The 23,651-nt window shown below is 39.7% G+C and overlaps 2 protein-coding genes across 3 annotated transcripts in view; one reads left to right on the top strand and one right to left on the bottom strand.

Moving 5' to 3' along the window:
• PI4KA (phosphatidylinositol 4-kinase alpha) overlaps window positions 1–23,651 on the top strand; it is an 86,821-nt gene that overhangs the window by 33,375 nt on the left and 29,795 nt on the right. For both annotated transcript variants that reach the window (XM_019499152.2, XM_014598846.3), the window contains exons 19-22: window positions 3,505–3,555; window positions 21,520–21,628; window positions 21,984–22,120; window positions 22,925–23,058. In XM_019499152.2, the coding sequence (XP_019354697.2) occupies window positions 3,505–3,555; window positions 21,520–21,628; window positions 21,984–22,120; window positions 22,925–23,058 (431 nt within the window). The remainder of the gene's footprint in view (window positions 1–3,504; window positions 3,556–21,519; window positions 21,629–21,983; window positions 22,121–22,924; window positions 23,059–23,651) is intronic.
• On the bottom strand, window positions 6,910–18,925 carry SERPIND1 (serpin family D member 1). The gene is made up of 5 exons (XM_006259964.4): window positions 18,829–18,925; window positions 16,102–16,976; window positions 10,094–10,367; window positions 7,860–8,004; window positions 6,910–7,433 (listed from the first exon to the last, which is right to left on the bottom strand). Exons 2-5 carry the CDS (start codon window positions 16,958–16,960, stop codon window positions 7,242–7,244), a joined length of 1,470 nt encoding a protein of 489 aa, XP_006260026.1. The 5' UTR covers window positions 16,961–16,976; window positions 18,829–18,925; the 3' UTR covers window positions 6,910–7,241.

The following is a 23,651-nucleotide window of genomic DNA, read 5'->3' as shown; positions in this document are numbered from 1 at the left end:
ATACACTTGCATAGTAGAAACCTATCTTTTATTCATACAGGCTGTTTGCTTGTTTGTAATTCTTCAACCTTTTCTTGTGCTGTAACTTCTTTCATTAAATTTTCTTCATATCAGTTTTTTGTTGTTGTGTCCTCGGAGGGTTTTGTACATTTACTGCACAAGTATTCCCTTTCCTCTCCCAAAATTCTTTCCCACAATTCCTCCCTTCCTCTAAAATGTATTCGTAAACAGGTTGTTAACCTTGGCTTCTGTGCACTCTACATCCGTGTTATCACTTGGAACCACATTTTGCTTTTGTTCCCAAGTCCTAAAAGCCTTAAGCCTTCATTCATTTGTGTTTCTTTCCTATGTTACTATATCCCAATCCCTGAATTTCTCCATACTGTAGTCTACCAATTATTAAAAACATCTTTGTCATTTTTGTTTGGAAATGTGTACACAAAATGCAGTTGTCCAAATGTGTGTCCTGTGGAAAGTTAAGGGATTCTCCCAGTTGCAATATTTTACAACATTCCCTTCCTTGAAGGCCAGTCAGGCAGCTTTGCACCTTGAAACACTTCACTTTTCCTGATAATAAGTAGAAAACATAGAGTTGTTTGATTAGTTCTGCTATTTGCTGATCTATTTGACATTGTGTTCACCTGTAGCCAGTCATAACACAAGATCCAGTGTCAGTTCTGTGTTTATGGATCTAGAACTTCAGTTTTCTTCAGTGAGTTCTTGGTATGCAGGGAATATAAATGATTGGGTTATAATGGATATTATTAGTGTTATGATATGAAAGGGTTGTGGGACTTAAGTCAGTCCGATGGTTGACCAAAATCTATAAGCTTTTGTTTTTGAATTTCAGGAGTTCTTAGAGATCTTCATAGAGGTTTTTCAAATAATTTTTGTAAATCTCATTTTTTGTTTGAATAACCTACCATAACAAGATTTCTTTCCTTATTGTTTTACAACCACTTCAAGTATTTACAGGAGAGACTTCCACAGGTGAGGTCAATACAACTTAGATCACTTTTATAAGCTGATCTTGAGCTGCAGAGCATGAGTAGCTCCCGCTAAAATTAAACTGACAGCACTCAGGATCAGGCACTTACTGATATATTAATGATTGATTGATATGGCAGCTAGGTGCTGTTTACTAAAATATTCAGGGTACAGTGCTAACATGTTTCTCTGAGAATGAAATATGGACCAAAGAGTACTTTTATCTCCTCATATCCTTGGGAATATATATAAATACATTACACGTTGAGAAATTGATTGGGCCACGAATTCAGTTGCAACACCTCTACTCTTGGTGGCAGAAGAAAACCCAAAGGGGAAGTAACAGACAATAGAATGTAGTCCTCGTTCTCGAGGAGCTGAGTAAACTGAGAATTTTACATGTGGGAAAATAACAAATTCTTCACCGTTTGTCATAAACATGGCCATTCCAGCCCCTCCAAGAATATCCCAGTTATGGAATGGCTTTGTATTTTTCCTTTTAAATAGAAGAAGAAGAAAAGGATTGAGAAATGGAATTTCTTTTCCCAGATTTGTGTATATGTATATATTCCATTCAGTGTGACACTTGGTGCTAAAATTTTTTCTTAAAGCTGTGCTATCAGTAGAGTAATAACGTTGTTTTCTGTCCCTAAACTCCCAACACAACCTTCTCCCTTCCTGAACATACCGTGTTTTAATAGTGCAAAGTTCTTTTCTTATCCTTTTATGGGACTGGTGAACTCTCTTGGCAAACCACTTTGAAATGAATGGGATCTGTTTGCTCTGAAGATAAACTGTGCATTTGCAACAAGTAAATGCCTTTTATGTCACTGACCAAGTCAGTAAAGCTGCTGGGTTACTTTTTCATAAGGAAAAGGGTGCCTAATAACAGATACTGAGTCAGCTTTCCCAAGAAGAATTCAGTTTATTTTAGGCCCCTCTACACATTACATTTATGCCACAATTATAATGTTAAATCGTAGCGTAAATGGCCAGGGTGCTACACATGCATCCAATTTAAAGTACCGTAAAATGGCAGACCAGCCATAAAAACGGTCTGTATTACATAGAGAGCATTTGTATGGCTGGCTTGTATTTGCCTTAAATGAAGCATATGGCATTTCAAGACAGTGACTTTCTATTCTTGATTTTATATCTTCCAAATAATTTAAACTAAAATAGGTCCTGTGCATGCATGGGTCCAAACTGTGTTGCTGAAGCTCCTCCCTTCCTCTAACCAGGCTTTAACATTTTTTTGCCCTTGCTTTCCAGCAGGCCTAAACCACTTCTGCTTTTTGTTCTTTTTGCTTAATTTCAGAATTAACTGGTTGTTTAACAGATTGTTGAACCCCGCAAAAACTGGTTTCTGTCTTCTAAAATTAAAATTTGCTTCCATTCACTGTGTTCACATGTATCCTATGTATGCCTGTGCCTAAAGCCATTATTGACAATTCCTGTAAATTGTCTTTACATGAAAGATTTTGGCACAACGCATGCAGGAGTTATCTGGTAATGGCTCTAGAGCCAAACAGTCCTTCCTTTGTAATCTGCTTCGTTTGGTGAAACGCTGTTATCCTTTCCTCGTACCCATTAACTTGATCCTAGCGCCATTTCTCCACCGCCCTTCCTCACAAGCACAGAATTAATTCTCCCTCCACCTCAGAGGCTGTGTGGGAATGGGAGGTACACTTTCTAAGGTCTTTGCTTATGTGTGGTGACTGGATTGTTCTGTATTAAGCTCATCTTGGAGCAAGAAGCTCTTTATGGTGACTTATGAATACATTATAATCTTTAACAGCATATCCAGCCCAGGAATGGCCATGATTATCTTGTATATCATGTAAAAATAAATCCAGACATGTGGAAAAAGACGCTTTGATTTGAATAATGCTTAACAGAAATCAATTGGGATGAGCAGTGTTTTCTGATTTTTTTTTTTTTTTTGTCCATTACGGATTCATGATCTTGGCTTCAGTTCAGAAGTAAAAATTGACCTTCTGAGAGAGGTTTGACAGTTGGCTTTGGGCACTTACTATGGTATAAAACCTTTTCGGTTACTAGATGTTCCTAAATAGAGATCGTCATTGGATGCCTTGTTCTCCTGAGCTAAAGCATAATGTATTTACTTGCAAAAATATATGGTACTGTGTCTGTGGAAGAAGGCCTCTCTGCTCAACCACTTAAGGAGCTGAGGGAGTAAATGGTGCATATTCTAGAGTCCTAGACCTTGATCCTGCTACTGGATACACATGGGCTGGTTTCATGGGATTTTGTTAGACAGATCCTGTACCTGCACATAGTCCTGTTGATTTCATTTGTGCACTTCACAGGTCACCAAGGAGTCTGCCCATGCAGATCTAATTGCAGGTTCAGGGGTGTAGCCTGCCCTATATCTTTCTTTCCATTTGTGTGCAGTAGCTATGTTTGTCACTAGAAGTAAGTTTTTTAGTATACAGTATTTAAAATGATTTTGTTAGTGATGGTTTCATACCATTTACAACTTCTCTTCTTTTTCAGGCTTCCAGTAGTGCAGGGAATCTTGGAGTGCTCATTCCTGTTATTGCTGTGGTGAGTATTCAAATGCAGTATTTGCAGGCTGAATAATTTCCTCAAATAGATCATATATCAGTGCTGTTGAGTCAAATGATTTGAATCCTAAATAGTTCTAGTAAGTAAGTGTGAAAGACATGGTATAAACCAGAGTTTCCTGCAAGGAGGAAAAATTAATAGGCACTCACTTTGATAATGACATAGCTCTCAAAGCAATTAGTTTTTTGTGATTCAGAGGCAGCGTTCTGTGGTTAGTCATCAATTCTAGAGGTTTGTGATGATGTAAATAGCGCCACAGGGGATATTATGCAAGTAGCACGTGGCATGCACGGTATAGTAAGCAGCATGTAACAGAAGGCGTGGGGAGAATGGTGCCTTGGGAGAGGTCTGGAGAACAAAAGTTAATGGGAGATAAGTGAAAAAAGTTCTAGCTTGGCAGCACAGTAGAAAGTCTGGAAAGAGCACAGATGATTTTTAAAAGCAAGAGAGAGGAAAGACTCCGTGTCTTCTGTGGACAAAGAATGGTATTCTTGATTAAAAAGCATTTTAGGAAAATGTCAAGATCACTGATGTTTGCTTAGAATGGTCTTCAGAAGTCTAAATTGAATTAGCTTAGTGGAGCATTTCCCATCTAAAGCTTGCCATCTTGGACTGGGAATCCTTTTGGGGTCAGAATTACTTTTCAAGCCTAACAATTAGTCCAGCCAGAGATTTAATTGATCCATGGTTGTGTACCCACCAATCATAAATTTAATAGTGTAGGCTGGGTTTGAAAGTTAGTGGAAGTTGGGCAGCTGACTTCTATAAAGTTCAGCCCAGAGAAACCAATAGACGCACACTATTATTTTGGAATCCTAGAAATGGCAGCAGTCACTTCCTTCCTGCTGTAGCAGAAAGATTTGTCACAGAAGATGTATTTGCATGCAGCTAATGAGGGCGGAAAAAAGAAGAATGTGTCAAATTCTTGCAGGATGTTGGCGGGGTGCCTACTGCCTAGTAGTTCTTGTCTGTTGTTGTAGCCCAGCTAACAAGTACAATGACACTTCATAATTGTCCTGGTTTCACAGACAACTTGCTGAGACTTTTAAAGACATGTCTAAAGCTTGTCTTTAAAGTCTGTCTTCTAAGGCTCAGATGTAACCTCCTGCTGAATTCCTTGGCAACTGCAAAGGCTGAATCCTTAGATTACTGTAATGTTTCCATAAATATGTTGGATTCCTGCTGACATGGGTGCTGCTACCATGAAAAGTCTGGCTCAAAAACCAAGCAGCTTTAAATGAGACCACTGCAGTCCTGTTTGAGACCTGTAATTTCCAGTTGCGGTTTTTCATCTCCCACCAAAGTCTATTGGAATTTTGCCATTGACTTCAATAGGGGCAAGATCAAGCTCTTAAATATAACCAGTTTCACTGGAGACATCCTGCCATGGGCTTTGAAACTTTTACTGTTTCACATATTTATTGATAAAACACATTTGCTCTGAATAGTCGATGGAAACTGCATTTTTTCTTAACCAAAGTCACCTTCAAATTGTGAAGAATAAATAGTGTCCGAAACTGTAGCAAGAGTTAATGGTTACATTATGGGTGCAGAAGCAAATATTTGATTTTCTTGCACAATGTATGAAGATCATGGGTTCTAAGCTACATTTGCTTTTCTGTTTGACCTCTTTCCCTTGCTAACAGGAACTATCTTGATCTCAAAAAAAAATCCTGCTTCCAAATAATGTTGTCTAATAATTTAATTCTTGATGACTGATGGTGTAATTTGATTTCTTGATTATGCTTTGCTTTTAATATAAATACATATTCCTGGTTTGTGAAGAAGTAGAAAGCATTCCCATACTTGAAACATATTATTTAATGCTTTTCTGGCAAAAAGTTTTTAATAGTGAAAAATATTTATGTGCAAGAAGCTTTTGAACAAGGACTTGGATTTGAAGTAACAGTCATGGCATATTAAAAAAGGGAAAATATTTTGTTTGGCAAAATATCAACTCTTCATATTTTTTCAGTGCAGCAGCTTTATTTGCCTTTAAATGTTAAAACAGTTTTATATGGAGCTGGACAGATAATTTTAAGGGACAAAAAAAATCAAAATTGTGTTGCATAAAAGCAAAACAGGATCAACAACAATTGTATAGTATAGGATTTTTAACAAACTTTAAAGGCTACTTAATCCTTAAAGTAACTATTGATTGATATATAATGTCTTACTTTGCATATTTGTTGGTAGCGTAAGTTTAATAGTCAAGTAATTGAGATTTTGTGACAAATGGTATGACAGACTGAGACGACAGGGTGTGCTCTGTAAAAGATGTAGGAAAAAGTAGGAGGCGTGAAATGTGAATATGACTCTTATCAGGTTATTTTAACAGTTGGTATAAAACATGTAACTTTTTGTTCTTCCATTAAATGATTGTCTTTGAAGTTAGGAGTAGGTTCCCACATTAAATAGAAGTGTGTTGCATACATATGGATACCAAATAAAAGTCAGTAGGATTTGTGTTCCTGCTATAAAAGCTGAAGGAACTGCAAGTATTTCACTGCTCTTTATGAAGTTTTGTGTACCAAAATACATTAGATTGAGTCTGGAATGGTTTTTCAAAACTTCCTTTTCTTTCACAAATACTTTGTTTTATAGAAAAGACTTTAGTAAAGAAATGGAGGAAAGAGAGAGTGGTGTTTACCTGCTGAAATAAGTGTTTCCCCATCTCCACCATTGTACATAAAATACCTTTTGCTATATGATGCAGAGGCAAGGACTTTTGTGGGTGATAACTGTTGTTGGGCTAGCTGTACAATTGCAATAGACTTAGACAAGCTTTTGCAAACAATGCATTCTTCTTCTGGTCACCAAAATGTAAACTATTCTATGAATCTTACTGATTATGTATTAAACATTTGACCCCGAACAGCCTTGAAGAGCTAGAGTAACTATTGAAATAATGGGAGTTAAGCCAGTATAGAATGAAGAAACTGGTTAGTTTCTTACCCAGGCCTGTTAAATGGCTTTTTCCTACTGCCCCTCTTTTCTGCGCCTCACATGCACAGGTTTAATGCAATATGCACCTGCTGAGTTGGAAATCAGTTCAAGTTACTACTTACTCTTCCATTTAGCCTGCTGCAGGTTTTGGCTAGGTTTTCCCTAGAAATAGTGCCAGTTTCCTCTAGACTGAATTTGTACCACAAGGTAATGAAGGGCAGATGCAAGCCTTATAAACCTGAGAGTTTTAAAAAAATGGGTACTTAATGCTAGATTCCTAAGTCTGATTTAGGCATTAAGAAGGCCTAAAAAGCTGTTGTCTGTTTGAACATCCCTAAGGTGCCTACTTGTTCCTTAAATATAAATTTAAGATCTTAATTTCAAGCATTCACTTGGTCTAAATGTTTTATTTTCTCATTACATTTAATACACTGAAGTAGAATAAAGTGTAAGTTACCTAGAAGTTTCAATACAGTTAATTCTATCAATGCATGATATTAACCTTTTAAGAATTGCTGTCAAATCATCTAGTGGTACAAGTCCATTTGATGACCATCTCCACCAGTACTGCATTTTCTTCTGATAGCAGTAACTCATGTAATGATAGCATCTGGGACCAGTAATGTGCCAAACATTTTTTTTTTCCTTTCAAATATTGCTATACTAAAACATAATCACACAGCCTTGTGGGTAAGTATCCATATAGCACATCTCCATTCTCAAGACTTGCTGGGGTTAGCAACTCTACCCATAAACAGCAGGCAGTTGGTGCGATGCTCATAGATGAGGAACAGAAAAGGACGGTCAACAATGAATCGAATCTGAGTGGAAAGGGGCATGAACCCCACAGTAGTCACAGCCACAGCCTCTGTGCCTTCCTCATTCACAGTGATTGTGCCTTGGTGGTTGAACTGTAAAATAGAATAGAAAATAAGACTCTAGACACTTAATATTGAATTTAGCAAGTTGTTCTATAATTAACTTACCCAGGGGTGGTAAAATTTAATTGCAATACTGCATTTTTTTCTATGCTGCATGTGGTTCCCTGGCCCCCATAATTCCCATATAGTAATAATTCTCTGGCTTTGGCTTCTGAAAACACTTACACCTGTCTGGCTATGACTAAGAGCAGCCTGACACTGTGCAATAATTAACAGTCACAACATGACTGGTCTTCCCCTAGGTTGAGAGAAGCTCAGATCCCTTCTGCATGCTCCAGGGGAGATTGGAATCTGTTTAGCTACTTAGCTAAACTATGGAATATTTTAGTTTGTCTACTTGATATATGACAAGAAATTATAAGGAAGGTGAATGAGGACAGAAGAGGAAAAAATTACCATGTTAATGGTGACTTTCTCATCTGATATTCCAGAATAGTTGCCTGTTTCAGTAAACAGTTCTTGTATTCCCATGGATTTCAGAAAACCAATCAGGTTATAGCTCTTTTCCAGCTTAAATTTAGGCAGAATCACCTCTCTCGTTCTAGTAAGAAAGAAACAAAAACATTAAAACTCATGAGGTAACAGATAACACACTGTGTCATGTGGTGTGTCATATTCTTTGCTTTTCATGGCTGATATTTCCATTCTTACAAGTAGGTAGGACACTGAAATGTTCAGGAACCCTGTTCCTCATTTTTTATGCTTAACTTTCTAAATGGCGAGGCCATGTCTGTTTAGCAGTAGTTGTACATCTAAAAGCCACAAAAACTGATTGCTATATAATGTATTGGCTTTTAATACCACAATTTTCCATTTGTAAGTTGACCCTACATTTTCACGTTCAGTTTTATGAAAGCAGCTTTTTCCCTGACTCTATGTGGATAATTACATATGAAGTTCTTGAACTGCTGTTGCCCTTCAAACATTCCACAAGAGTGTCAAATAGCCAAGGAAAGGACCCAAAGGATTAAATGCACAGAAAATAAAAACTTGATTGAAAAAAAACTCTGATCTGGTATTTTTGAGTGCAAAAAATAATTCTTCAAGCATGAAAGTCAAATGTAGGAGTGGAAGTACAAGACAATCCCATGTGTAAGTCGAACAAAATTGTCCTGGTTGTTTTGGAGGAAAAAGGCAGGCTTGGAATTGGTTCCAGTATTTTGCTTAAAAGGCTTATCAGTTAGATTGCTGCAGTATGTGGGATTGTATGTACAGATGCACATAATTGAATATGCTTGTAAAACTTGTTAGGGACCTGTAAACTCGCTGGCACAGTAAGCTGAAGTTCTGTGAATTATGGACTATAGACATAATTTGTATCTTAAATGGAAGACCGTGCAATATTTATAGGATATTTTAATGCCAGAAAGACTGTTAGTACTGCCTAGTCCTGTATATCCCAGGCCATAGAATTTTACCAAGTGAATCCTTCATCAAAATCCTGTATCAGTTTTGCAGCTTCTGTGTTTTAACAGCCAGGCATGATTTAAAAGTTATAATGATGGAGAATCTACCCTATCCCAAGATGAATTATTTTACCACATGATAACCCACATGAGAAGATAACAGCGTTACATCACACTGAGTTTTTCCAGAGGTAGCTTCCAGCTGCTGATCTCATTTATGCCTTTGTCCTCAAGATGAAGAGCAGGACCTTTGTTAGGAAATGTCTCTTCTAAGGTAAACAGATTCTTTTTTTTTAATTATTTTTTTTTTTAAGCCTCACTGTAGGGCAGGCCATTCTTTCTTTTTTTTTCCTCTCAACCTTTGTCAGTCTTCTTAGTTACTGCTTTCTGAAACAATTTCTCTTTTAACTATGACATCATCTTTCATTTAAGAGTATAAAAATGCATATTGTTTAAAAGAACCTAGCCTACCATATTCTTACATTATTCTGCAGACCTGAACTGTGTGTAGGGTTTGTTTGTTTTCCATTCCACCACTTTTTCTATTACCTACAGGCTTTACAAATGACTTTAGTTTTTCCAGATCATTGACTAAAAATACTCAAGTAGGCTCCATCCCCACGAGCAAGAATGTGTGGTTTGCAGTGCCTCAAAAACCTTTTGAGGCACCGCAAAGCGCATGTAGCACGTGTTAATCTGTTTGCCGCGCTGCGTATTTGCAGTGCAGGGCAAAATTAGATGCAGTAAAATCCCACTATAAAAAAACAAAAGTGCCAAAAAATGGTGTGGTGCACATGGCAGTGGCACGCGCCACCCAAAACCCGAGCTGCCTTGCTCCAGCTGCCAGCCAGGCTCCGTCGCCCAGATTGCTGCTGCTGCAGCCCCGGGAGGCTCTCAGGACCCCAGGTAAGGTACCCAAATATGTGCCGCTGCTGTATGTCCCCAGGGAAATGCATGTGCACACTTGTGGGGACACGCCCATAGTGCTGGGTCAAGGACAGTCCATTAAAAGACTTCTGATTGGGTGATAATTCCCTATTTGCAATCGCGTACAAAGTTTTTAATCCTTTTGGTTTTATATCGTGCTAATATTTTAACCCGAGTGTAACATGATACTAAATCCAATGTCATATATAAAACCAACACTTTCACCTTTGGCAACCTTGTAATCTTGTCAAGAAATAAGTTAAGCTTTTAAGAAGACCTTTTTTCCATGAAATGTACCTGTTTGTCATACTCTTTTGCCATTTCTGCACCGCCTGAGGGGTCAGTTGCTTCTCCAGTGCCTTCAGGCCAGTTAGTTTGTGCGGCAGCACGATCAGCATGCTGATGTTCCCCACATATGGCAGCTGGAGCACAGAGCAGTCTAGTTCAGGATCTGCAGCAGCCAGGAAGTTCCCTTTCGTCTGCATCATGGGAACCTTGACCGTTTCTTTTTCATTCAGGCGGAACGTTCGTTTGTGTGTCATTTCCACTGGAAATTTGTTTTCCCAGGTTCCTGTCAATTCAGTGCCAAAAAAAAAAACTTAATTTTTTTTCTCTGCTCCTAGATAGGAATGTTTTTTAAAAATATTTTTGGGGGTGGAGACTTATTTGGAAATACCAGTAAAAGGCTGGTTGTTCATTTTAAGTTGTGGCATCTTAAAGGCTTACATGTTTAATAAATGTCTAGATTTTTAAAAATTGAGATGTGAAAATGTATGCATGAGATGTGTATGAAGGGCATATTTGTCTGGAAATACCCCCAATAGAAAGCATGCGTCCTTGGGTTATTTTGTTAAATGCAAGCTTTAAAGGAATATAGGTCTACAGATCAGTGCAGTTCTGATGTGAGGTATTAAAAATTTGTGTTCATGTTATGTTATACTGTCTCATAACTAGAGAAAACTGAGGTTTTATTCTTCATATGAAATGACATTTATACAAAATGGTTTAGTTTCATGACACTTAAACCATTAAAAAACAAAAACTATAGTGGTACCTGTTTTGATCATGACCAGGGTTGAGTTCTCAATTATGTGACTCTTAACTCCTGCCAGGTCTTACAAAGAGCTGAGAATTGTTGATACTTTGCAGGATCAGGCAGGCCCCAAGGAGTGGTAGATTAGCTCATGCTAAAGTCAATGAAAAGTACCTTTGTATTGACTTTAGTGGACATTGGCTAAGGCAGTACATGAGGCCTCTTTGGTTGTCCCAAGTGTGTCTTGATAGGGCAATGAAAGAGCAATTTTAAAATAATGTAATTGAGGATGTCTTTTCAGTATGGCGGAATATTTAGAGTTCTGCCCTGGAATTAGCTTTCTTTGGATATGCGTGGCTGACACTTACTCTCTTAGTTGGGGATATTGGTTTCCCCTTTAGAAACCAGGGCTGTCAGATGGCCCTTGGTGAGCAAATAAGTGTGTGAAGGCATTATTATATAACCTTTTAAAGACCCTGTAACTGTACAGTGTTAGGAAGTTAGTATCTTAATTTTGGTGTTCACACAACATCTGAACAAGGAATTCTGGTGATTTCCTTTGTAAGTGGTTGGTTGTTTTTTTTTACCTTCACCTCAAAAGACTGCCATTGTGTGTGGAAGTCTGAAGTGGCTGGTAACTTGGAGAGAATCTGATGCACTTAATGCTCTCCTTGCTTCCCTAACTGTGCTGTCTGTCACATGCCAGAGAAGCCTGAAGATTGTGTGCTTACTGTTTATCCCCAGAGTAATACTGAATTGCCCAGGTCACCAGTCTCAGTTTTGTTTCTAACATTGATAATGTTATATTTTTCCTAACACAGGGTGTTAGGTACTGTAAATACAGTATAATTATTCAGAATTATTTTAAGGTTACAAAAGTTGTATGAAAAGCCTCATTACAATTTGATGAAAAACTGAAGTTAGGTAGGTTTAAGGAGGAGGAACCAAGATTGGGACCATGACACTATATGTGGGGCCAGCATTTTTTATAGTAAAAACGCCTTTGGAGGAGCTAACATATCTTTTAGTTGATTTTTTTTTTAAAAGTATGGCGATATAGATAGCTGTCAGAGGGAAGCAAATTGTTTTTACCTGAGGACCCATCACAGCAAGTGTACCAGCTGACTTGATACACGGTGTTGGGTTTCCAAAAGGCAGCCCAAACTTCAGAATTGGGGTTAAGAAGTGACAGCTCAGACATAACTATGTCTGTTAGGTATAGGTTTTTTGCAGGCTTTAAAAATCTGTAGCAGTTTAGTCCCCTTGCCACTTTACAGGCATTTATTGTAAAGAGTAAAAGGCAAGTCTGCTGTTATCTTGCTCTCTCAAGAAGAGGGCTGCTGCATCACGAATAAGGTGCAAGTAGTGGAGAAGTACTAATTGGAGCAGCTCTTAGGGAGACTCTCCATAATTTATCCTTATGATCAGGAAGACAGGTATTATGTGAAAAAAGGAGAGCATAAGTTCCTTCAACCATGCTGCAAGAAGCCCCTGTGCATCAGGCATAGTTTGAAGAGTCTTACTTTAACTGCCTCCAAACATGTTACTACATACTAGCATGAAGAAATGACTTTAGGGTCTCACCCCGATACCTCCATGAAATATCAAGCCTAGAAGGGAGTCCATTAAGTCAAACATTTGCTGGAGCTGTAATGGCTCATTGGACTAGGATGGTGAAGGCACAGTTGGCAAAATTACAGTTAATAATAGCCAGGAGAGAGCAGCTGTAAATAGGAGTGAGCAGATATCACAGATTGGTGACCTGGAAACGCAGTGCACTCATCTTCAGATGTTTAGAGGAAGCTGGGTTCACAATCCTGGGGACTACAGCCAGCCAGCGAAGAGGCGGCTTAGCCAATAGCATAATAAAGGGAATTGTGGCTTTTCTCCAACACGTTGTGAGATCATGCTCTGGACTTGAACAAGGGAAGAGCCAGCACCGCCTGAAGGCAAGTCCTCCTTTTGGGCCTGGGTTGGGGCCTATTTACACTCTACTGATGTGATGTCCAAGCCCAACTTTTTGTTATTAACCCTTCCCACAAGCAAAACTTCTCTTTCTCTGGGGTTTAGATGTTTTTTCAGGACACGATAAGAACTTTGCATCAATTTAGAGATCATTTTCCCAGTATTTAGAAATTATTTCTGTAAGAGGCTTTGCATATATTTTGAATAGAATGAGAAACTGCCAGTGTTTGGGGGTTATGGCAGTTCAGATTCCTCTATGGTGACCCACAAGGCATTTATTCCCTTGCCTGTCTTCTGTCTTCTCATGCCTGCCAAGAGCCTCTGGGAAGTAATTCTGGATGCACTGAACAACTTAGTTACCAAGCTGCTGAGTTGCAGCATGAGCAAAGTAACTGGCTGATGCTTGATATAAAGCCCAACAAGGGGTCATTCAGACCCCTAATAAGAGATTGAGAGTGCCAATTCTGGAGGGAGACTGGAAACCTACCTATTACAAAATCATCATCACTGGGATTGAATGGCCTCCACTGCCTTCTTAATCACATTCCTCATAAAAGGTGTGAGATCAGAGCCTGTATGGTAACTGGTAAGCAGTCCACTGTGGAGTGTGCATGACTATGCGGGGGTGGAGGTGGGAATGGAAACTTGGATTTCAAAGATGAATATCTGTCTCCCATCCCTGAGGTGTTACCAAAACTTAGCAATAATGATGCAAGAAACTCTTAACCTTGTAAACAATCAAGATGAACAAAAATTAGAATATGTGGTAGAGAGGGCTGGGAAACGTCAACAACCTATGAACAAATTCATCAAGAGAAATAAACCCAAGAAGACTTCAGTCTTGAAGAAGTATATTGGGAGCCTATGGCTCTAATGAGGAAAAGTCCCGGAGCGAAGTGCAGAGTTGACTTGCAAAGAAAAGATTGAGAAACTAGGATTTGTTGGATTTAAGTTGGCCAGGCAATCAGTGGCAGTAATAAGTTGCCATCTTCTGTGGAGTTGCCAGCAGCAAGGGAAGAAATACATGTGTCAGGTGTTTGCTGACAACAGAGAAAGGTTGAAACTCAGAAATCTTGGGTTCCGTTCTAGACTGTGGAGGGGAACATACTTTAGAGGTCATATTTTTCTTGTCTCTTTCCTCTCCTAGTCTCATATCTCCCTGATGACTTCCTGTCCCAATCTCTGTTTCCCAACTGGGTTTCTTATCCCATCCTTCTTGTTCAGCGAACCCTTGTAGTCCCCTTATCCTAGGCTCTTCATCTTATTTCGGTCTTCCTCGCTGTCTCCCCCAGATTCTTTCTTTGTGTTCCTCATTTCTGTCTCTTCCCTGTCGGTCTCTCTAGGCTTCTCCTTCAGGCATCTTGTCCAGCTAACCCTAGGCCTTCTGTCATGTTTGGTTTTTAACATGAAGGAAATAATAACATTTTCTTTCACTTGTTCTGAAATGGCTTTTGAGACAAAAAATTCAAACTGAGGCAAATGACCAACCTGGAGAATTTCTGCCCAAAGAATTAGTTTGGCAATTTTTTAGAAGCCTCTGAAAACAAGAACATAATGAAATCCATCAGACTTTTAACTGTAGACAGCACTACCAGCAGCTAGTTGTCTCTGGGCATGGCCCTGAATGCGCTCTGTGGCATGTGGCAGATTGCCCTGGTTGGGGCAGGGGAGGTTGGGGCCAGTACCTGGGCTGGCCCCAGCAGCCTTACCTGAGATCCTGGGGGTCTCCAGGGCTTCAGCAGCGGTGATCCAGGGACACAGAGCCTGACCAGCAGCCAGAGCACGGCTCTGGCCAGCCAGGCTCCAGTTTTGGGTGGTAGATGCTGCAGCCACATGCACCGCCCTGCTTTTTTCTCCTGCATGTTTTGGTTTTAGGTTTTTTTTTTTCCCCCCTCTTGTTTTGTTTTGTGTTTTTGACACCAGATTCTCCCAATGTCCAAAAAATTGCCACTGCGGTGCTGCAAACCGTACGTGTGCACTCATGGTGACTCACCCATAGTATCTCAGTGTCCTGATTTAGCTTTTTCAGGCCACGTCTACACAGTAAACTTATTGTGCCCTGCAGTGGTATACTAAACCAGAAGCAGTGCAGCTGCACCCACACAGCCCTCTTGCTGTGCTAATTATCATTGCTGGGTGACACTGCTAGTTAACCTGTCTGTATACCTGTGACACCATCATGCAGACGTGGTTACACTCCCGGTTTATGAAGCAGCTTGTACAAAGCAGCCTAGCATACTTGACAGAATTCTTGGCAGGGGAAGTAAATTTAGGCATGGCTTAGACAATCAGTCTGTTAAGGTAACAACTCTTCAGCCCCTTCAGGACACACTTAGTTTGCCCCATGTGTATTCATAGAAAACATGTACTTTAAGCTCCGGTTCCCTGAAGATGGCTGCTCCTCTGAGTCCTAATATTTCAAAACAAACATTTTGGACGAAATCAACTTGGAGTAGCTGCAGAAAAAGTGAATGGAGTTACACCTCAGGTGTCACTGTTACCTGGGGTTATCATAGCATCATAGAAAATGAGGGTTGGAAGGGACCTCAGGAGGTCACCTAGTCCAGCCCCTACTCAAAGCAGGACCCATCCCCAACTCGGTCATTCCAGCCAGGTCTTTGTTGAGCTGGGCCTTAAACCTCCAAGGATGGAGAGTCCACCACCTCTCTAGGTAACCTGTTCCAGTGCTTCACTGTCTTCCTAGTGAAAGAGTTTTTCCTAATATCTAACCTAAACTTCTCTTGCTGCAGCTTGAAACCATTGCTCCTTGTTCTGTCATCTGCCACCACTGAAAACAGTCTAGCTCCATCCTCTTTTACACCCGCCTCCCCCTTCAGGTATTTAGCGGCTGCTATCAAATCCCCCTCAGTCTTCTTTTCTGGAAACTAAATAAACCCAGCTCCCTCAGCCTCTTCTCGTAAGTCATGTGCCCCCGCCCCCTAATAATTTGTTGCCGTCTGCTGGACTCTCTCCAACTTGTCCACATCCTTTCTGTAAGTGGGGCCCAAAACTGGACACAGTATTCATCTGTTGTCCTTTGTTTTATATTTAGAGTGCAAGTTCTTTGAGATAATCGTTGTACAACACCTTGTGCTGTGGAGTCCTGGTGCATGGTTGGGGCCTTTGTCTTATCTAGAGAGGCAGATAATAGTAATTCAGAGCCTTATTAATCAGTGGGATACCGACGTTAAAAAACTGTTATTGTTGCTGCCTAAGGTTTGATTTGTTCTTGGTTGCTCAGATGTGCGCAACGAAATATAATAAATTAACATATTCTGTTGCTGAATATTGAAATAAGGATTTTTACCTTTAAAATAAAGACAGTTGAGAATCATCATCAGTGTTGCAGGATTTATGTTCACAAGAGCTTCCTTTATTAATCCTTTGGTGAGCTTCATAATACGCTCGTTGATTTTAGTTATGTAGGCAGGATCTGAGAAGTCAGTTAGTTGAGCCTCTGCAAAGTAGTAACTCTTCATATTGTTTCTGAAATCATTCAGAATAGAAAAGTCCTTCTGAATATACAGATCATTGACTGACCTCAGGGTGTAACCAAAGTTGCGTCGGAAGAGCCGATGAGTTAGTTTACGGAAAAGGTTGTGAATCGTCATGATCTCGTACTTAGAGCTGGCATTAACGAAGTCTCGAAAACCTAAAACTGATAGTACTTCTTGTTGTGTCTGTCCCTTCAGTCCCAATGAAATCATTGCCATTGCAGTGGAAATGCCAACAGGAGCCATCAGAATGTTGTCTGTAGCGTTAGTGCTATCTGTCAGACTCCGAAAAAGATCAAAGCCAAAGTTTGCATTGAGGATATTAAGACGCTGGATTCTGGTTTTACCTTGGAACAGTTCAAGAATATTCCCTTGCTGAATTTCAGAAATCTTATATGGGACAGCATCAATTATGTCACTGTAGTCGTCATCTTCGTTCAGTATCTTCTCCAAATCTAAGTAATCGTCCTCTTCTTCTTCTTCAGCAATCAGGTCATTGGTAATGGTGTTTTCCCTGTGGAACTCTAGTGGAAGATTAGGCATATCGTGGGATCCATTTTCTTGGAGATCACCATTTTTTATGCTCCGAAAATGCTCACTGAAGTCTTTGATCTCACAAAATGCAGATGTTACGATGAGAGAGAGGGCAAATAAATCAAAGAGGAACTTCATTCTGGTGCATTGAAAGCTGGAAAATACCATTGTGTATTAGTGAGAGAGTGTGGTGATCAACCCTTTTAAGCATTCACCTAGTGTTGAAGTAGGTTGTTCTTTTTACCTACATCACATTCCAACTTCAGTTTGTACACACATACCATCTACTACAAGCAAGCCTTAATTTCTCAGAAAATGAGGGCTTTAAAAAAATTAGAGGACTGAACCATTTTATGAAAATTGTTTCAAAATGTTTGAATTGTGGGGATGGGAATTGTCAATTAAACGTGCACATCAAAGGGTCAAGAGATTATTCAAGTGCTATAAGGGTGGGTAAGATGGGATTTCTTGAAGACAGTGTCTTTGGAAGGGCAACACTGAATTGAGATGGAATAAGGGTCTGTGCAAAGAGACACCACACCCATTTCATTAACATTTATAGTTCTGCTAGTAATCCTACTGAGACTGTTTATAACATGTAAAGTTAAGCACTTGAATTCTTCTTTGCCAGATCAGGACCTTTTTTAGGTGTGGTTCCTTAATTTTTTAAGAAACTGATTAAATGCATCATTTTCTTTTTTGAGGGAACTGTTTGGCTTTCTAGGCATTGTGTCTGATGGGAAGGGTTGTTTTTATGTGTTTCTTTGTGAAGGATTATGCAATGTCTAGCACTTCCATAAAGTGAGAGCTCTGTTAATACAAAATTGCAGCCAACACTATTTAATGATTAGAAATGCAGGTTTCTGAGAAGGCAAGTATCGCATTGAAGGAATTAGCCTCAGTTATTCCCTTACTGAGGGCATTTAGGTAGAATCGATTTATCATGTGAAATAATAGCCCTCCCATTTCACTGAGGATGTATGTATGTATATGTGTGTGTGCACATGCACACGCACACCCCCTGTTGTTAGCGTCACATGTAAAGAAACTCAAGGACCTGATTTCCGAGGTGCAAACAGGCTGAAATACTTAACCACATAATTGATATGGATCCAGTAATCCAAGATCTGAAATGCATGAAAAAGTGGTAATTCACTAGTACAATTTTAGGAGTACTGAAAGGCAAGACTTTAGGAACCCTTATGCCCTGTACTACAACATCAACTGTGAAAGGGATAAAAACAATCGGAAATGAAGTCTGGATTTCTAAACTGCTTGCCCGTAGCTAGATGACTTTGCTCTTATTTTGTTTTACATTACTTCCATTGCTCTGTCTAGAACATATTTTAGAAGAAAAATAATATTTAGAAGCTATAATGTGGACAAATAATATTGAATGGCATCTTTATAAGGAATTTTTTTTAAATGAAGGAAACATTGTTTTAAAAGCCTAGGAAGAGATCTTAATAAGAAAGGAGAACTAAGTAGTAAGTGGAAAGAAGAAATACTTTAAGTATGTCCTAACGACTTCCAAATAATGATGCTCATTTTCCTGTCTACTGATGTACAAAAAGAACAAAGATCAATTATCTTAAAAACATCTGAGAAGATTATTCCACCTTGAAACAAGATATTCTGCATTTTTAAGGCTCTATCACAGAACACCATTAAAAGCGTCTGCTGTGTGGTGAGCGAAGGATTGTCATCTTAATGCTTCTCCTTTGTTTAAAATGTAAATGACTTCTACATTTTTTTGTTTGAGAAAGGTAGTTGTGTGCAGTAACCGCTAATGAAAGATAAGTGCTTTCTGCCTCGGTTATAGTGTTGACGTACTTTTTGTGGTACCTAGTTTTTACATTCTCGTCTTTCCCAGAGTTTAATGTATTATTTGCCCTCGGTTTACTATGGACAACTTATTTCCACCCCCGTCCCCCACACACACGTTTTGGAGTACATTTTTCTTAAAAGGTTTTTAACGTCAGCCAAAATCTTATAAAATGTCTTACCTCCAAGCCACTGAGCAGGAAGGATGTGTTGAAGAGCTCAAGTAGGGTGAAAGGCAGGGTTTAAATCTGAACTTTGATGCTAGCAAATTGTCTCTCCCCCAAAGCAAACATGCCCCAAGTCAAACACTGCTAAACTTGCTGCATCAGCCAAAACTCCTCTACTTGTTTAGTGGTCCTTGCCAAGTGATTTGTTTCTTCCATGGAGGTTGTGTGGAGGCTTTTATAGTTTGTGGGGTGATTCCTTGCTTTGGTTCTGTTTGTGGATTTGAAAATCATCAAATGTTTCCCCCAAACTGTGGCCACATTTTATGTATGTTCTCTTAGGGAGCACATGTGGCTGTCTTTTGCTTTTTCTGTGCCCTCTTTATGTGGACATCTTGCACACAGACACTGTTAAAATAATAGTATTTCAGTTGGAAAATCAACAGCAATGCCAAAACAAGCATCTTAAAGGCAGAAAAGAACTGATCACTGACCTTGTCCTTCGAGTTAAGCAACACCATTGGGGCTGGGGTGGCACAGGCGCTAAGGCACACAGATGATTCAAGGCCATGGCAGAAGCACTCGTGAATTCAGCTAAATATGTTGTCACACAAACACAAAAAAGGAAACGGACACTTTTCTTAAGTCTCACTGTTCCTTTGGCTCTGTTTGTCTGTTGTAGCTACCTCTTGTTCCTTGTCTGTAGTTAGCTTGTAAGCCCTTTGAGGCAGGGAACATCTTCCCATTACATGCAAATACCATGCCTAGAATTCCTGAGTGGGTCCTCTCTAGATTTGATGGTGGATGGTCCACCTTATTCAAGACTATATTGCTGGAAACAGCTGTGTTCTCCCTAGTAAAATAGCACTTTTTTCCTGCTTAAGCTCAGGTGAAACTTTGACTATAATAATGATATAGTATTAATGTATATAATGAGAGACATTATTTCTCATTTCTCATATCTGATTGCGCGGTGTAGTTTAGAAAGCGTTTCTTCTTCGCACAAAATCCATGTGATCTAACAAGGTGCCTGAGGCTTTTTAATAGATTCATAAGCATGCTGTTAATTTTTTTACACCTCTGTAGAGAATTACTACATGACTAGAAAGATTGTCTCTCGTAAGCCAGGTTTGTGTATAAATATTTAACTCATAGTAGCAAAATCCAGTTAAGCTGGACAAAAAAGGGCCACCACCCAGCTCATCCCAATTTAAGAAGCCTGTTCCTATTTCAGATGTACTGTATGCTCTAAGGCAGGGGCAGGCAATTATTTCGGGCAGAGGGCTGCTTACTGAGTTTTGACAAGCCATTGAGGGCCGTATGACAGGCAGCCAGGGGCAGATAAATATTAATTTTCTTAATTTTGAGGGGGCCACCCCGGGCTGGATAGAATGGCTGCATTTGGCCCCTAGGCCACATTTTGCCCACGCCTGCAAGGTTTGGAGGGGTTTATGCCATACACTCCTTGGCCTCGGTGTTCAGTCTATGCTAAGAAGCCTAGTACACTTTGCATGGCTAGAAGAGGAAAACCTATTCAGTTCTTGCTCACTAGGAGTTAGAGCAGGGGGTCTGAACTGTGTAACACGAGACAGATAATGGTTCACTGGGAGCTCAAGGGCTGTGCTGGTTTGGCAAGAATTTATTAAAAGCAAACAGAGTCCTGTTGTTTGCCTGTATACATAGATAGCAAGGTCTTTGGGATAGGGAATATCTGCATGAGTGTACAGTAACTGTTTCCCATTTGGGGCCCCTAAGCACTAGCACAAAACAAATAATAAACGATTCTAATGAATGCTGAACAGAAGTAGCTGCTATCTGTGCTTTAGTGATAACTTGATTCTGCACACCACTATTTTTGCCCTACAGTTTGAAGATGATGGTGATCAGGGTCTGAATTTAATTATCCGGCCGTGTATTGTGCAACATTAAAACGTCTACTTTCAGGTGTTAGCTTGTATTAATACAAAATTACTTCTTCTGTATTACCAAGTCCAATGCTTGGAAAATTAGTAGTTGCTACAGCATTACACCAAAATGGAGCTGTTTATCCATAGCTTTGGCAGTAACTGGAAAATTTTCAACAATATGCTTAATCAATTGATGGAGCTAACTTCTGAGTGCTAGAGTGACACAGTATGAAGTTATATGGACAGATTCCTTTATGTCAGTGTTTCTCAACCTTTTAAGTAGCAAGTACCCCCTAACTTCTGAAAATTTTAATAAGTACCCCAACACTCAATTTTCCAGGGGATTTTATATTTACAGACTGTGTGCCATATGTTGGAAGAAGGGCTGTGTATATAAGGCTGTGATATGACAGATGTCTGATCTGGTGTAGGTAGGGTTGCCACCTTTTACACCAGAGGTGCACAACTCAAGTGTGTACCTGGGCTAGAGGTGATGTTGGCTAAAGCTGGGAGGACTGAACCCAGTGCCACGCAAAATGCAGCATGCCAAATTATTATCGGGGAATTTAAAGTGCCACACAATGTGTGGTGCACCAAACTTTTTGCCATAGTTTTGAGAGGAGAACAGGGTGAGAAGAGAGAGAGAGGAAAAGAGGGTGAGAGAGAGAAAGTGTTGGGGTACCTGCGTACCCTGTGCCTGCGTCTTGTGTACCCCCAGGAGTACACATACCACAGGTTGAGAAACCGTGCTTTACGTAACATTAAATTATCATGACCCTTCTCTTCTCTACTTCCTTTTTAGCTCACAAGACGCTTGCCACCTATCAAGGAAGCCAAACCCAGGTTACAGAAGCTGTTTCGTGATTTTTGGCTCTACTCGGTGCTCATGGGATTTGCTGTGGAGGGATCAGGTAAGTTGATTTCTAATGGAAAAAGTATCAATGTTGATCTGGGAAAATCAGGGGTATAGGATGATAATAGGTAAAACAGAAACTCCTTGCATGTCAAGAGGCTTCACAGGCACCCATCCAGCCATGTTTATTAGGTGTCTGAAAAGTGGACTGTTTGTGTCAAGTCTATTTCCCTTTGAGTGAATCTCATATATTTTAGAGTGAACCAATTGAGTATCAATTTAAAAATAATTAAACTAAACTAGGTTTAGGTTTCTTTAGTAGTTAAACAAGCTGCAGTTGTCTTAATGGAGCACCTTAACATACTTTGCCTTGGCATAATTGGTCATGCTCACCCTCTCCATTTTTACTACAGGTCTTTGGCCAGAAGAGTGGTATGAAGGGGTCTGTGAAATAGCCACTAAGTCTCCACTACTTACATTTCCCAGCAAAGAACCTCTTCGTTCTGTCCTTCAGTACAACTCTGCCATGAAAAATGACACAGTGACGTCTGTAAGAACCACTTTCTTCCACTGTGCCCCTTTGAGGCATTAAATGTAATATTTGATATTTAACCAGTAGATATTTGCAATAGCTTCATGATACCTTCATTTAACCTGCATTGATGAAAAACAGCACCTTTTAAGTGCACGCTCACATCATACAAGCTGTGTATGTAGCTTAACAGAACAAAAAGTAGGAGTATCAGCATCAGCTAGGACCAGAAGCTTCAGTCCTCTTGGCTAGTATCCAGGTCTTACTAGGGAGTGAAATCTTTTAATGATGCTTTTGTGTTTTTCCTGTGTCTGACAGAAATCTACTCAAAAGTTCTGTTTCTAAAGTAAAATGACATTCTCTATTTTCTCTCTTAAAATGGCTTCCAGCTGAGCCTGTGGAGTAAGTTCCTATTGTAAAGATAAATAAGTGGAAGGATGCATGACCAGTGTAAAACTGAGAGCCAAATTTTCTACTGATATGACTTCTCTGACACCGTTAGTTACCCCAGCAGAGAGCTTTGTCCTACTTTTAACGTACTGTGGTGAGCTCTGCTGCTTGAATCTGACTGATCAGGAATAAGCGAACTGGTTGTCCTTATTCCCCTTCCTCCCTCCCGTAACAGCTCTTGAATAACATTCGAGTATCTGGCTGTACATTGTAAGAGCTTGGGTGCCTTTTTGCTTTCCTCTTTACTTGCATGTACAGTTACAGTGTGAAGGGATTTTAAAGAAACAGAACATAAGTCAGTAGTAACCTAAATGTAGTTATTTTTAGAATACAAATAAAAATAGTACCAAGTTGAATCTATTAATCTCTTAGGCTGAGCTGAATGAATTACGGAGCACCATTATAAATCTCTTGGATCCTCCTCCAGAAGTGTCGGCACAGATCAATAAACTGGACTTCGCTATGTCTACCTACCTACTGTCTGTTTACCGTCTAGAGTACATGAGGTATATTTTTGTTCCTGGATGTCGCTTTTTTTAAATTCTTGGTTCCTGGCATTTTGTATGCGCTTGAGTTTAATCTGGACATGCAGGATGAAATTGTGATTTTTTTGTTGTTGTTGTAGTTAGTGCAATTTTGGCCCCACTAAATCATTTGGACCAGGATTTCACTTTTATTGCAGCCCCTTTACAGCAGGAAAAAGGGCTGGACTGATGCAAATGGCCCATAAAATCCCAGTCCTGGCTTGGAGGAGATTTGCTCTGCTGCAACAACTGTGGTAGACTCCCTTCTAAGAACCCTCAGGCAGGCTTAAAGTATCCTTAGCCCTATCTACTCAAGGTAGTTAGAAATGCAGCACAGAATCTTCCCTGTGACATTTCACAGTTGTTAAGATGTTAGAGTCAGTATTCCTGATGTATAGTAGAGCTTGCTTCTGGCTAGTGTACTTTTATTTGCAGTAGCAAAACACTCAGGAATTGGTATGAGAGTTTTAGGACTCTTAGGTGAGAGTTGAAAGGAGTGCTCATGCTTGCACTTGCTTGCTCTCACTCTTATTTGCTCTCTCCATGCCTGATGTTAAGTCATCTGTGAGAGCCAG

The sequence above is a fragment of the Alligator mississippiensis genome, chromosome 10 (genome assembly GCF_030867095.1).
Source record: "Alligator mississippiensis isolate rAllMis1 chromosome 10, rAllMis1, whole genome shotgun sequence".
In the NCBI taxonomy this organism is placed as follows: Eukaryota; Metazoa; Chordata; order Crocodylia; family Alligatoridae; genus Alligator; species Alligator mississippiensis.
This window is presented reverse-complemented; position numbering and strand designations above follow the sequence as displayed.